Source organism: Pygoscelis adeliae, unplaced genomic scaffold (genome assembly GCF_000699105.1).
Source record: "Pygoscelis adeliae isolate BGI_AS28 unplaced genomic scaffold, ASM69910v1 Scaffold262, whole genome shotgun sequence".
Lineage (NCBI taxonomy): Eukaryota > Metazoa > Chordata > Aves > Sphenisciformes > Spheniscidae > Pygoscelis > Pygoscelis adeliae.
Window position 1 is genome coordinate 872,051 of NW_008824184.1, and position 16,258 is coordinate 888,308.

Genomic DNA, 16,258 nt, shown 5'->3' on the forward strand with positions numbered 1-16,258 from the left:
ATTCTTATTTGCATTCATTCTTCACTCCCTGCTATGTCTCTTTGTACAAATAAAAAGCTAAGTAAACAATCCAGGGCTCTTATTTATTCATGGCTGTTCTGTTTGTTATTAACTCAGCTGTAGCTGTACGAAGGGATGAGGCAGTCCCCTTTCCCACCTCTGATAATCTTACAGTTCTTACCCCATTTTCAACGGTGAGGGAACAGGGGGCAGGACAGCAGTGTGATACTAAGAGCTGGGTGAAGCCCCTGTTTTCATGGGTGCTTGTTAGCCAGGAACTGTTAAGAGTAAACTGAAAATGAAACCTTATTGTGCAAGTGTAGTGCAGTTACCAGCAGATGTTAACAGGTAAAGTTCAGTTAACTCAGTTAGGAAGACTATCTATTTTGAATCAAAAGTCAGCCAAAACAGTATAAGAAGGATTTCCAAATTAAGCCCATCGTGAATTCTTGCTGTACATAGCCTACCTGCTTGAAACGACAGTCCAAAAGCACAAAAGAGTACCTACTTTGTCTCACTTTCAGGAACAGATACAGACACACAGCACCAACACTGTGGAAATTGGTGTCAGTTTGAAGAACTTCAAATTGCGCTATTTGAAAGCTAGTTACAGTTTCAGAAGAAACTACAGGTATTTGTAACTGAGCTTCTGCTTTCCTACATAAGCCTCAAGCTTCCTTGGAAAGAGAAGTTGGACTCGGCTTTCATACAGCAGTCTCAGCATTACTATTAAGTGCAACCCTCTGCCGCTCTCCTCTCTCTGTTACTCACAAGAAGGCACACACAGAAACCAGCCGAGAGCGCTGAAGTCCTACCACCACCCTGCCTTTCATTGCCTTAGAACTGTCTGTACTGTACTGATCCCTGTCGTCAACACAGGGAGACTCGAAGGTTGGCTGAAAATGTCAGAAAAATGTTTCCAGGGATTATGTGTCTGTTTCAGGCTAAACCAGAACTATCTTTGATAGTTTCATAGATGATAGTGTCACCTTTGATGTACAAAAATGCAGATAAGGATTATTATTAAAGAGACTCCAGTTACCATGTTAGAAAAAAAAAAATACTCGTGTGCGCAGTGTAACACTGCAGTATCTTTGTTTTTTCTTCCAGCACACACAGAGGATCAGAGGATGCATGATAAGGATCATTATTAAAGACTCCAGTTACCATCTTAGAAAAAAAAATACTCGTGTGCACAGTGTAACACTGCAGTATCTTTGTTTTTTCTTCCAGCACACACAGAGGATCAGAGGATGCATCTCACACTCTATGGGTAAAAAGTAAGCAGGGTTTAAGGAGAGCAGCACCTGTTTCAGGGAAGCAGGGCCTTCTAGTTTAGATGGAATGATGCAAATGTCACAGAAAGAAAAAAACCAACCAACCCACAACAAAAACCTACCACCCAAATTTTTTTACAGTCCCAGACTAAGAAGCAGGAGCATAACAAAACTTGAACTGAAACTGCTCAATATTCTTTAGTTTACAACATAAAAAACAGAGAATAAGTCAGCTTGCAAAAAGGTATTTCCCCCCTCCCTTGTAACCTTTGAAATGCTTAATAGAAGAAAAGCAATGTCAGACAGATAGTTTTATAAAGGCAACAGCACTCTTTATTTCCACTGGAGGAAAAACCCACAGTTTCACCTCCTACCTCACAACTTTGTCAAGAGCTCAATGCAAGGCTTATTCCCTTTTTTCCAACTGTGAAAGTCACAGTAATCCCCTTTTCAAAGAAAGATGCAATTCCAACATAGACCACTGCCACTGTGCAAGAAAGTCAACATTCCTGCAAACACCAAATAAGCTATTTAGGGATGCAAGCTGTATCATTAAACAAAAATGGTGCAGGTATACCAGTTCTAGTGTACACTGAAGGAATTTTAATCTTTTGCTATGTGAAACAATGGATTATTGGTTTAAAATAGGGTTCCGAGTAACCAACCATCTCACTGGTTATGATCAAATCCATTTTATAGTGATTTTATACTGGTTAATAGTTGGTCACACAGAACCGCCCTGTTTTGCCCAAGGAACAAGTGCAGGATTAGGTAGCAAGATCAGACCATATGTACCGTAGGTTCTTCACACTTCTGCCAGCCAGAACAGAGGAATATTGCTCACATTTAACTACCATAAGGCTTTCCTGTGGATGTACATTGTGTACTTGTGGAGTGCACTTGAGAGTCACAGCCTAAGTACTGTAAACACTGACAGAAGTGCAGATAAAATAGCTACAAATATATCGTATGACGAAAGACCTGAGGAAAGCTGGTTAAAACATACTTGCAAATTGTTACAATACCATTTTTATGAGTGTAGTCATATTGGCTTGTTTTAAAATCAATAAAAATATTCAGATAAAAAAATATATATGTATTCACATGAAGGATGAGCATTTGAATTTTAAAAAGCAACACACGTTTCCCTTTCAGATGACAGAATTAAAACTTATCTTCCAATAAGTATACATTAAAATTTCACCTGAATTTTTTTCTATTTGAATTTAGCACCCACACACAGGCACGCACTCATGCACACACCCCAAATGATCGCAAGAAGCACCTGTATCTATCGCTTATTTTCTTGCTGCCCTCTGACTATGGGAACTAGCTGGTTTTGAATCACTGCAGAAACTGCTACTTCACTAGACAGATGGTCCCATTTTAGGATCTAAAATTTTACTGGCTACTTGTTTTGTCCTTTTTCAGAAAGCACTAGTTTAATCTTGAGCTTGGATTAGCTGTTCAAGTATAAAATTATCCCTCTTAAGCAGGAGCACATGATAAAATCTCAGTAACTAGAGAAGAGACAATCACATATAAACAAAACTAACAGAAAACATCTGTCAGCGTGGTACACTGTCAGCATGAAGAACTACTGTATGTGTGTATATGCGCATATAGATACTCTTCCATGTAACAACTGGAAGAAACAGACAATGGCTTTGAATTATTCAGAAATGACTAAGCAGGTGAATATTTCTTTGGTAAGTAATGAAGTTTCCCTCCTGAAGTCCCCATAAATCAGGTTTTCAAGCTTTACTGCAATCCTATATCCTGATGCTAAGCAAAGTTTCCATCTGCTCTTCAATAAATACGTTGAGATAAAAACTTTTCCTTCAAAGCTAAGACTGCGTGGCTGGGGAGCCAAATGCAGAGTCCTGTGATCTGAAACTCCCTCAAACAAAAATAAATCAGCTCTTCGTGGCTGATGATGCCAACTAAGGCGGCAGGTGAAATGTTTACTTAAGCAATCCAGGAGTGGTCTTCAGACTGACAGCTCTGAAAGGCTTCAGTTTTATGCAGATTTGGGTCACCCTTATTTCAGGAGATCGCTACGGAGTTATTTTTCCACAAGAGAAAGCTGTAAAACTTGCTGAAGCTCTGCATCTTCCTCTTCACGACGTTGCTTCTCCCGTTCCTCCTGCTCTCGGACAGACAACTCCATGGCAAGCTGCAAGTCTTTTTCAAAACTGGAAGGTTCACTAGGGGTGCTGCAGTGCGAGTTACCTGAACTTGTTAGATAGCTCTCCTGCAGTGCCCTGAAGGAGAAAAAGAACTTCAAGAAGTAAGGGACAGAGCCTACTTCATGTTTCCTGCAATGATCTTTCCTAGCAACTGTTTTCCAACTGCAAACCTGAAAACCTCTCCCCAGAGGGCAGAAAGCAGTTTTCAGGATAAGAGAGCAGTTGTTCTAACACACATAAAATTCCCAACGTAAAACCTGTTCTTTGAAGGTTCCTCAGAGTTTTTCATACATACTAACAGTTAAATTTTCAATGGGCTTCTAAAAGCATTCTCACCTAGTTTAAAGGCAACATGATTTTCCACGTACAAAAGAACCAAGAGGATGCAGTTCTTTGTGTGCAGAAAGGTTTCTTTGCACTTAACTGCAGGAAGACCCCACAGATACCAGAGCATATCCTCAAGGGTCCATTAAATATATGTTGTTAAATTTTTAAAGGATTACATAATGATTTTGAAAAGAAAGAAGAGCTATCCTGAAGTGTGCAGCACCTAATAAACAAACATTCAACCCAGAGGGACCAAATTCACAGTTTTAAGAGCAGAACAGAAGGACTGTGTTTATTTGTTGGGTAATAAATCCGTTATGTGCGCAGACCAGTCCCACAGCTGAGCTAAAGAGCTATACTATATAAGCCAGGGAGGCTCAGTTTGGAGTCCCTGCTTCTTGGAAAAGTAAAAGTTAGAAGAAGCACAAGAAAAGAGAGCTTGGGTTCTGTGCATCTGCTACCTACATACACAAAAAAACTGCAAAATTGCTTCACGCTACTGTTGGAAGTGTTTTTGCTCTGTCACTGCATGGCATGATGTGAAAAAAATCAGTTACCTCTGATACTGTATATTGAAGTCCTGTGAATATGCAACTGCTCCGTTGGAATGCATCCCCACTTCCTAGAAATGGGGAAAGACAGACAATTCCACAGCAGTTAACAGATCTGCAGTGCAACTCACTGAAAGGCAACTCTTAAATCACTCTTATTTCTTCTTTGAAATACATTACTATATTTTTCTCTTCTGAGGTTCTTGGAAAAACAGGTCCTACATGGGTTTAATTCAGAGATGCAGCTATCGCTGCATAGTCCTTGTCAAAACTGTCAGATCTGCACTGCACAGATTACAGCACACTTACTTTATTTCCACGGGATTCCAACAAACTCTGCTGAATAGCAAACTGCATGATCTCGTTATCTTCATCCTGCACATGTATGTTCCTACCGTCATCTTGGACGTGGTAAGATTTGGGGATCTCAAACACTGACTGGTCAACCTCAAAATTAGCACCTACAGAAGCCAAATATAGTTACAAACATGGCATAGTATATTTTTACAAGTTGTGACTTAAAAAAATTCTGATGAATGTTTATGCATGATTAAGTTAACTCCAAAAATCCAGATAAACCACCTGGCTAAATACACCAACAGGCTTTGAAAGATTTCCGTGGCAAACAAGCACAGCAGTAAGACAGAATGCAGGGTCTTCTTTTAGGATGCTGGCAAGTTATACAAATAAAACGAGTGTGCAGCAGAGCACTAAGGTGGCTGAACTCTGACAAAACCAGATGGGGAAAAAAAAAAAAAAGGTTGCAAAAGATAAATACCGCAGTGGCTCTTCCAAGCTTATTCCTAATGAATGGGTCTGCGACAGCTCATAGGACAGAGTATCACTGGATATATGCAGTCATGAGCATCCCACTCAAACGTAATCCATTCTTTTCTGAAAGAGCATGCAGACTTAGCTGTCACTTACAGGAATTTTGTATTCCACTTCCCATAGCAATAGCTTGCACCAGAATTTAGACCTCAAAATACTTGGGAAAGCTTGCTAGAGCTCAGTTTAGTCAGTCTGGCAGGCACGGAAGGGGCAGAATGGGTCAGTATGATCAGCATCACACACTCCAGATCAGCTGTAATGCATTGCAGCTTCCTCTCACCTGTGAATGTTCCATTCTCTGCAGTTAACCCATCTCTCTCTTCTGTGCATTCCACTGACAGAAACGTAAAAAGATGCAAACACTGCATCTTTCCACTCCTTACCTGAATCACACTGTGCACCTCCGACCATTTGTGATGACGTTTTGTCAGCTGTCCTGCAGCCATTGACATTTTCAAATGTAATTCGGGCATTCAGCACATGAAATAGGGGAATTTCTATAAGAAAGAGTACAAGATTTCTGTCAAAAAGAGAACTCTCTCATTCACTTCCACACCTACAGCCACATCAAACCCTTGCATGTTTCTTGAATGTATTCCACAAGCAGCATCCTGTAACGACAAAGTATACAGTAACTCACTTCACTAAGGAGTTACCCTTAGTCATTCTCATTCTCTCTCTAAGTCTCGTATTTTATAATAAGATCTGCCAGATCTCAGGCATTGAAGCTAAGAGGAAAGGGCTAGCAACAGCTCATTCTTACTGAAATGATACTGTCTTTAAAATGATACCTCTGTACTGGTCATTCAGAATTTGGATTCAATTACCCCAGATGTACAAGACCATGTACATCTGGTTCTCAGTTCTAGATATCAGTGAGACGACTAGTAAAAAACTAACATGGTTTTTGTAAATACATGCTGCAAAACCAATAGAAAGAATGGAAATGAAGAGGATGCTACAATAAAAATTGCTAAATATTACCAATTTTGACAGGAAATCCTGGTGGAAATTCCAGAGTGATGAAATCCCTAAGTCTGGCAAAATGAGCACTAGTTCTGGCCATCAGATCGATGATTGGAGTGACTTGTTCCATAAGAGACAAGGGAAACTCTTCACTCATCCACAAGGTTGCTTTAAATCTTAAAGAGAAAGTTGAATAAAAACATCCTAAGTTTACAGTTTAGGAACAGATGCAAAGCAAAATACATAGCATTGTCACCTGCTTCATACATTTCAAGGAGTCAGAACAGTTACTGCTCTGAGAAACCGAACCACGTTCCTGGTCAGACTGAGGGCAAAGCACAGGAGGTCACTAACAAGTTACAGCACTAGCCCAAATGTTTTCTTTGACCTAGTGGAAGAAGAATTAGAGTATAGCTGAATACTCCAAGATCTCTCTTTTGATTAATTTTGAAAGCTGGGGGAAAACCACACTGGATATTTGTAAAAATGGTTTCCAGAGATTAGATGACTGGGAAGAGACAAACTAGAAAGAGTTAAAATGTTAATTCTCACTTCTGCGTTCGAATGGTGACTTCTTTCGGTCTTCCTATGTCTCTACCTTTCAAATCAAATTCTGGGTCAAAGTATTCCTCCAAAGTAATAGCAGTAGGATTGTTACTTGCAGCATACTCTGTTGTCTTGGTCGTACTCTATAAGGAAAGAGAGAAAAAAAAAAAGAAAAAACCAAAAAGTACGGAACAAATAGACAGTGGCTACTACAAGAAACTTTGAAGTTACCTCTTGTGAAGTAACTCATTCTCTATTTTAGACACCGGTGACACACAGCCATAAATACAAGTGCACATGTTTAGACTGCTTTCTGCTGAGGCTAAAAATCTCCAAGCATTTTAGAAACAGGAAAAATCTACTTAAATATTTTAAAGCTAGAAACCAACCAGAAATGCACACACAAGCTACAGCATTTCTAGGCTCCAAATCCTTTATTAAAGGCAAAACTTTGATGGGGTATTTGAAACAAAAATCTCTAGATCCGTGTAAGGTCTGCAACGCCACCCTGCCAGCAGTTGGCAAATCTATTATCTACTGTACTTAAGTACATACAGACGCAAGGGAGTTTCTAAAGCCATATCGAAATCATTACCATCACATTTCAGAACAGCAGAGGATATATGGTCTTCCTCCAAGTTGCTCAAGAGCAGTGTGCCAACACGTCACTTCATCCTTTCATATCTTTGTCTGATGATCACCATGCTAGCACTATCTCCCACCTGAGGCTCCTGCAGGTCTGTGGACATCTCTTCTCAGATTACTGGTGGGTTGCCACTAAGATCTGTGCTTGCTCAGATTTACTGCCACTGCTCACACCCCAACTCTTGCTGTGCTAATGGATTCTATGTCTTTTTCGTAAGAGTGTTCAGAAGGAGGTACCTGCTATTCATACAGAACATTGGAGGGCTTAAAACAGACAAAAACATCCTCAGGGAAAATTTAAACCTCATAATCAAAATTGCTGCCCACAAGATTCCACACACCCAGAATTCCTACTGGCACAGATCTCCGTGCTGCAGTGACCTGTTTCGACGTCAAAGACACTCACCTGAGCACCATACTCATGCTCCACTGTACCCAGAAATGATTCCAGGGGGTTCCTGTCAGCTTCAGATAACAGGAGGGAAAACCCAAAAAATCTATTACTATTAATTAGCAGTAAAATTTACGTACACACCAGGTTAATAAGCAAGGCCTCTAACCCAAAGTGCAGTAAGCCGTCCACATTTCCTGTAAGCTTTACCAGGCAAACCCAGGACCTAAAGGTGACAGTATAAAATGGATACAATACACAGAACAGAGGCAAAGATTTTCAGTGGTTTCTATCATTAGCAGATAGCTTTATTAGTCACAGTGCCTCCCCTCCTGGGCCCCAAGGTAGGCGAATGAAGGGCAGTGTTTCCATACGAGTTTACTGGCTGGTCACCCTTTACTCTAGTTTTAATACTAGACAAAATTAGTGGACCAAAACAAAACGTCCAAGCAAACAAAGCCTACATGAATCTTGTAATCATGGCCAAAGCAAAGTAAAAGCATGAATACATTCCAGAGCAGCAAAAAGCCAACAAAAGTGCAGTCCTTTAAAACTTTCAATAAACTTTGAACAGTTTCGAAGGGCTCTTCTTTCCTCTAAATACAGCTAGGATAAATACTGGTTCATTTGTAGATTAGGAGTCAAGTAATGAGCTACCTCAGACACACAACATGTGAAAGTAAAACAGGGCAAAGTCAGCAAGAAAAGTATTTCCCTTGTCTATCCGTCCTGTTTGTCTGCAGTCACACAGAGAAGGTATCAGAAAGCCAAAAGGTACTACTTATCTCCAGTTATCCTATAGGAAAACTACCTTTATATCTTTTCTTCTCCTCTTCTGTTAAATGTTCTGTTCGGATTCTTGTGACCACATTCACATTGTTTGCAATGTATACCTTTAAAAAAAGTACAAGGACAAAAAACAAAAAGCATCACAGGTTAAAAAAAAAGAGTTCTCTTTAGTAAAGCACCATGTACACAAATCTAAAGACAGAATAAAGCGGCATGGATCTGCCTCCCATTGACAAAGGTCTTAATCTTTAACATAGTGGTGATCAACAGGAAATGCTGCACTCTGATTTTTCTATTTGCTTTAGTATAATGGAAATCCTACATAATATATTCTTGACAGACCTATGATAAGGCTGAAACTACATGCCACCTGCTGGGCAAGTTGATAAAATAAGAAACCCTGCAAATCATACACCGTAGTATCTCCAGACAGCATTAATCTCGCAAGCATCCTGTGCCGAAAGAATGGCAAAGGAGTTTGGTCATCGACTTTGAAAGGATGACTTCTGTTGCTGTCAACCAAGTTCCTGGAAAGCAGATTTACACACTTTTAAATACGCTTCTGTAATTAACTAAACCAACCTCAAAACTAGACAGGCATTTCCAAGCTTCCTGGAAAGAATCCTCACCTGGGCAGAGATTTTAACAGAGAATGGGGAAGGAAAGTCAGATGATGCTATTTCTAGACAGAGGTCACGCGTACGACCTTCCAAATGAAATTTAGTGATAGTTTAATTCCGCAGGAACACTAATGAACCCCATGTCCAACTGAAGAGTCCTGCAGTCTTACCAGAAAAACCTTCATATAAATGTAGAAAGCTATTCAGCATGTGTTCTGTTAAATGAAATTACAAAATGTAATTTATTGCACAAATTCCAAGACCTGGAGTAAACACAGACTTATGAATCAGGGAAGTTAAGTCTTGTGATTCTTAACTCAAATTGCTAACACAGTAAGGCTGTAAAGCCATCTTCAGAAATATTTCACTAAATCGAAATGGAAGACAAAAACAGTGTCACATGGAACAAATCTAAGCAACTGTATGACTCATGAGCACGGTCAGGGTCTTTAATTTACCAGCAGTCTTTTATTACTTGAATTCATGATGCAACTCATGGCAGCAGGAGGCTGTTATTTCCTTGCAATACTGTAACTAAGGAGCGCTCAAGGCACTTCACCAACAGGTTCCTCGTCTTTTAAAACAGTGAAAGAACGACAATATGCAAGAATGAGTTAAATTCTGGTTTTTGGATGGAAGGGAGTTCTAGCAGTTATGCTGAATCTTTTGCCCCTCTTCTCCTGAAACGCTTTGATCCGCCCCCTCCCCTAAAGCCCCTGCTGACATTCCTGCATACAGGCACCATCCCTCCCACAAGCTTGGCAGCCTTGGAAGTTCCTCACTCCTGCCCAGTTCTGCTGGCAACACAATAAAGCTCTCGATAGGAAGTTTAACTCCTGAAATATTCAGGAAATAAAGGCAAAACACAATCATGCTTCAGTTAGCTATAAGACCTCTTAAAAGAATAGAACGGGCTTTACCTTTGCTTCATAACCATTTACACCTTCCGCTTTTTCTGTCCTCCATACCCAGAATCCAGATGTGGTTCTGACAAAAAGTGAACACCACAAGCGTCGATACAGTTGCATTTCCACACAATCCCCAGCCCATTTTTCTAAAATTGATTTTAAACGACATTTGATAGGTTATTTGATTATTAACCCCAGACAAAAGCACAGGTCAATCTGTCCTCACACACACGTATCACAAGAGGGCTGAGGAAGTCATGCTGTTTCTGTTCTTATTCAGTCCATGGCCAAAGCACAAAAGCTCAGACAGATTTTAGGCTGAGATGTGGATACCTGAGCCACAGAGGAGAACAGCCTAAAAACTTACCGAATTATTTTGTCCGACAGCCTGGGCATGGCACCTTTTAATACACAGTTCAATTTCAAAAGTAACCTGCCACTGCTTTGAGGAACTGGATAGTAGGAATACTTCTGTCTAAGAAATCTTAGTTTCTGGATGAGTAGATGCTGCAGTTACTAAGGCTCAGTGAACATCACAGGGACTAATTCTGGGCAGCTTTGAAAGGGTACTAAATATTCAGGAGAAAGATGCTGGAATTATACATCTCACTTGAAAAACACTTGTTCTGTATGATCATGGGGGTGGTTTACTGCATCACAAAGCACTCCAAAAGGAGCTTCATAAAAAGGATTGTTTAAACTAAGCTGACAGATACCTGGATAAACACGTGTAGTAAACAGGGAAGACAAACGTGTGTCTATGGAAAGACACACTATACACTTATTTTTATTTAAAGTATTAATGTGAGATTTGGCTGACTTAGCTACGAGATGCAAGTTTTTCCCCATTAGTTTCAGCACTATACATACGGATTTGGATGAAATGCAAACTTGTGATGAGACATTAACATTGATCTCACTAATATGATAAACTGGAATTTTTCTGCAAATCAATATTGCCAAGCAATAGCGGCAAGCTGACCAAGCCAAATTTCTTTATCTAATGATATGTGAAGTTTAAATTAATTTCAGATCTAGCCCTAAAAGTTTTTATTACCAGGGCTTTTGAGAGTTTGTCTTTAAAGCTTTATTTCAAGTATGACCACCCATAATCTTGAAGTGTTTATTTGTTAAGAGAAACTTTGTATCTTACCTTTCAAAAGCAATATTTTTTGTATCAAGGCACGTATTAATAATTGGAGATGTAAGGCGTCTTTCCACATCTTTTCTTTTTGGTGTCATAGATCCCAATGTCAAACGCTTCATGTGTTGGGAAATCTCAAAACGCTCCGTTGTAACAAACTTATCATCGTGATTGATCTCAATTAGTTCTGCCCAACCTCCAGTATCTGTTGGAAATGGTACATCTCAATCTAAAAAACTTAGCCACAGTATTCCAGAATGAAAAACTGAGAATATACTGTATATCAAATCAGGGTGGATGCTAATTCACTGTATTTTGCACTCAGCTGAGATAAAATTTGGAGCTGTACCTAAAATTATTTTTTATTTTGGGGGGCAGGAGAACAGAAGTTTTACTTTAACCAAGTAAAAGACTGAAGTGAAACTTTAGCCCTATTACCAAATTTTGACCTCAGATTTACTCAAAGGAAAGAAATTAAGGCATTACATTAAACCTCAAAACAGTATCTCTATGAGACACTCATGAAATATATGTATAAAACTTTTCTAAAATTCAGTACTCAGCCACAACAGGTCTTTTTGTGCAAAGTCGGGATTTCTCACTGTGGCTCACATAATATTTGGTGATCAATGGTGCAGACATGCTAAAATATTTACCTTCTCCCTTGAAAATTAAACTACGCCTTCCTCTCTCCCAGCTCATATTTTCAAAGCCCAGCAAAGTGATATCAACACGCAGCTTGGCACCACTTTTCCAGATGCGGCAGACATCGCTTGGACAAACTCTAGAAACCAGTGGGACTATAAAAGAAAAATGAGAAGAAAGTAAAGAGAAAAATATTCAAGAGACTTCGCGCACAGGAAGTCTGAACTCCAGCAGAAGCTATATCCCTGACACAGGATTGCTCAGTATTGTGATTATTATTCCAGAGGAGGTGAGATACTGATCTTCTTTAGCTTTAAGAACAATCAGCTTAGGGACGAAACCCACCAGCTTTAAATGAAAGATGAACTTGGAAAGGAAGAAGACATTAGTTCAGGCTAAAAGATGTGAAATGGCATAAACCCCATCTCCTAGCAGTCTAATAGTTAGCTGTTTGGAAAATTAAGTCAACTGTAAGACCTAGTGTTCATTCCTTTAAAAGAAAAGCAGGTATTTCCCAAGTAGTCTGTGCATCTATCTGTGAGATGTGTATCACTGTCTTAGTCATCGGTAGCCAGAGACAGGTAAACAAAACCCCAAGAGAAGTCTTCAGCAATTCTAACAGTGGCTAAACTCTCCATTAACAAACAAACAAAAAAACCCCAAACAAACCAAATAAACAGGAAGCAAAGAATAACTGTGCAACAAAAAAGAAAAAGGTTATTTTGAGAGGTGAAGAGATCAGTATTCTGGGGAGCAGATATTTCTCTACATATCTTTTGTGACATTTGTACATAAGCCAGTCCCTTCGTCTACAGTTTAGAAGAGGTAACGATGACCAGGATTCTTACCCCAGCTAGTGAACTCCCATTTCATTTCCACATAAAAGTCAGGAGTCTGGAGAAGGAAAATACTTTATGAATACTTCATGAAATAGTTTTAATCTAACATTCAGTACAGCATTTCTCGTGAACATTTTAGATAAAGAAAAACAAAAAAAGAACCGAACTCGAGACATGATAAATGAACGTTAAAAAAATGAAATTGAAACTAACAAACATAAAAGACACTGGCCTACCACTGCTGCTTTCTGATGAGCTATTCTTCCTTACTTTACTAAAGGAGCAGTAACACCTTCAAGATTCAGCCTCCAATGTTGGAGTTCACGACTAAGGATTTCAAAGTAAAGCCAAGGAAAAAGTCTCCGTCTCCCACAGCGCTATGGAATATGCAAGTTAAAACGAAGAACACAATTGCCCATCTGATTTCAGTTTACTTAACTGAACTACTCGAATGACAATTGCAGTCTGGAGTAAGAGGTTTAAACTAAATAATTACTTCATTAATCTTTTGGAGTAATTCAGGAACTCCTCCAAGTGTCATAGAGGTCTGCTGGTAGTCCCGATGCTGCAGAATCATTTGTACCATCTCTGGGTCTCCTGTACTGACAGCCTCATGCAAAACTGAAAGAAATCCAGACACGAGCTAGTTTCAGTTGGCTTTCTGAGCAAAACACATAATGTAAAAGCAGTCAAAATACAACATCTGCAACTGAAAAGTATTAACACATGACTTCTGTTTTCCAAGTTATCTTTACCTGTCCATCCCTGTGCATTCTCTTTAGTTACGTCTGCCTTGTGTTGAAGAAGGACTTTGGCAGATTCTATATAACCCAAGGAAACAGCAAGGTGCAACAAGGTCCGGCCTCGTGGATCACGTTGATCAACATCCTGTTGAGTATCCGAGAGAGAAATAATGCTGAAGCTGTCCTACCAAATGCAGCTAATCAGAGCACACTGAGAAGAGTTTATATAAACAAAGCCTGACAGTAGTAACCCAGGAGTCAATATTCCCTAGGTATTCCCACGTATCAGTCTGTGGTGCACAGTCGACTCAATTTTCAAACACTACTGTAGTGCCCTTCTGCACTCCATACAGTGCAATCTTACTTCCCCACTGAAATAAAAAGAGAAGCAGAACAGGGCCTATAAAACTGACATGGTAAGAACTGGTATCGCTGTAAGACATGACTGAGTTCTTGTTGATGCTTCTCATTTCTTTTTCTGTAATTATTTCCCCTTCTGTCTCCCTTCAGAAGGGGTGTCTTTCAGGAGAAGGCAGGAGTTCTAGTCTGTGTGCATTGCACCATGGACAGTCAACAGCCTGAGAGACCACTAGAGGGTTTAACATTATACCACGTAATGCGGGGGGTGAAGAAGTAGCAGGACATACAACACCAATTTTGTATAGCACTTTTTGAAAGTATAGAAGCAAATGGTATTTTACAAAGCATCCATTTGACTGACACACACAGCACAATGAAGAATGAGCACACTTTGTACAAGTCACTAAAAAAAAAAAAAAAAGAAAAAACTACACAGGCATAAATATCCAAAACATGCAAGCACAACATACTCATACCTTACATATTTTTCACTATTAGCTTAGAGATTTGAAACAGAAGAGCATCTATAACTAAAGGAAAAGGGGAAAGTCAATAGCAGAATAAGAAAGGAAAGTTATTATGCAAGTTAACACGGTTATGTGACAGCATTAAGTTGGAAAGATCACACACAGAGTAGAAGCTTCATTTTAGAGCATTCTCTTTTCACTTCTGTGGTGGAATACTAATTAATTTGCTTCCCCACTTCCTACAGCTCCAATGCCTACTGCACTGACAGGTAAAGGGCTCTAAGGCGTCCCTCCCAATTGTCTTTGCTGCTGTTAACCGGTAACCACACATTGTACCCGTCATTTGCCATACCAAGTGCAGCTGGCAAGTGTCTTTTGATTCCCTCACGCACCCCTCCGACAGCAAGAAGCTTATCCCAAGGAAGCAGGAGGAAACATATCTTTGGAATACTTCAAAAAAAGAAGTTATTTAAAAGCAGATAAAGGAAGTAAGAGACAGACATATTCCATCTTAACACGTTGCTCATTTCCTTACAGTATAAAGCGTTTGAGGTAGGAAGCAGCGCTTCACAGGTGTGAACTGCAGTCTCAGACTAACAAGAAGCAGAACGATCCTTATTTAATGACAAACTTTCACAGGCGAGAACGTTATTGAAACAGAAATAAATACACAGAAGCAACGTGCCAGTAAGGTTAAAGATTATTTTAAGGAGTAAGATCACATGAATTAGCTAAGAACTAACTGCATTCCAAAGATTCTCCTAAAAACAGGACAGGAGCATGCTCTAAGCAAGCATTAGTAAATCGTGGTGTACCGTTAGAATTGCAGATGATAGTCACTAGTCAGGAGGCGGCACAGCTGATCTTTGGCTCATATACTTGTGGTGTCAGGTATAATGTAATTAATATGCTCTGCTTCTGCAAACTATACTCCACACTGGCGAATGTCAGAGCTTTTACATAGCATCTCAGCAAGAAGGATGTTTGCTGCTCGAGCTTTGCTGCAGCTTTTCAGACTGTTTCCTTGCGTCATTACCAGTTCTCGCTTAGCCGACCCAGAGAGGGAACAGCTTTGTATTTTTCTACTCTACAGCGTGAAACAATGATCCATTTTTTTTACCAGAGATGCTGAAAACATTCCAGCCAGTATAAAAACGCTGCCCCCACAGTCTTGGACAGCAATGAAGCTGTAAGAACTGCTGGTCCTCAGCAAGCTAGAGGCTGGTTTTATCTTCGGCAGCAGCAGCCACCTTTTCTGCATGTTGACTTCCCATTAAGGTAAGCAGTATTTATTGCTTTCCTGGCACAGAAAAAAAATTAGTGTCCATCATATCTACTCTTCCTGATCTGTTTCAAAGACTCCTAAAACTTCCCATAGAGCTATCCTGCAACCTGCACTCGAATGCTCTGAGCACAGCTTTACAGATAAGAAGTCAATGTTTAATATCTTACATAACAAAAAGTATATTCCTACGCCTTCTTACATCACTCCCGCAACCACAAATAAATAGGTAAAGAAGCGCAGCAATCCCACAGGCCCAGCAAACAGACCTGGGAGTACCACCAAGGTTACTTCTCCCTAGAAGGGCGGTAAGCGAGGGGCACCAAGCCCCGTGCCAGGGCACGGGCTCTTTTGGGGCCGCCAGCCCCACAGCAGCCCCTCCACCAGCCGGCCAGGCACCCCGGTTACCTTGTCCTGCAGCTCCTCGTCCAGCCGCCTGTAGTCATTATTCCAGACCAGGACGTGCAGGGGAAACGCGCTGCTGGCCCTGCCAGGGGAACTCATCATGCCACACACCTGCAGGAGGGGGGGAAGCAGGGTGCCTACCCTCACTGTTCCCCCCCCCCTCTTTGTTTTGGAGACCCCAGGTTACTCAAGCCTTGACCCCCTTGAGCTTCTCCTCTCTCCTGGCACCCACCAGCCCCAGGTGGTGGTGGGGGACACTGGGCCACAACTCCCTACGAACCCCCTTCACCCTGCTCCAAGGGGTGCCCCGTGCAAAATCACACACTCCTGGGG

General features: G+C 40.4%; 1 protein-coding gene across 1 annotated transcript; it reads right to left on the reverse strand.

Moving 5' to 3' along the window:
• Positions 1-1,597: 1,597 nt before the first annotated feature.
• Positions 1,598-16,032, reverse strand: ANKRD13A (ankyrin repeat domain 13A). The gene is made up of 15 exons (XM_009334389.1): positions 15,929-16,032; positions 13,424-13,556; positions 13,165-13,289; positions 12,678-12,723; positions 11,841-11,984; positions 11,194-11,389; positions 10,053-10,119; positions 8,535-8,616; positions 7,739-7,797; positions 6,694-6,830; positions 6,160-6,317; positions 5,559-5,672; positions 4,654-4,805; positions 4,351-4,415; positions 1,598-3,541 (listed from the first exon to the last, which is right to left on the reverse strand). The coding sequence occupies exons 1-15, from the start codon at positions 16,025-16,027 to the stop codon at positions 3,343-3,345; spliced, it is 1,776 nt and encodes a 591-aa protein (XP_009332664.1). The 5' UTR covers positions 16,028-16,032; the 3' UTR covers positions 1,598-3,342.
• Between the last annotated feature and the right edge of the window lie 226 nt (positions 16,033-16,258).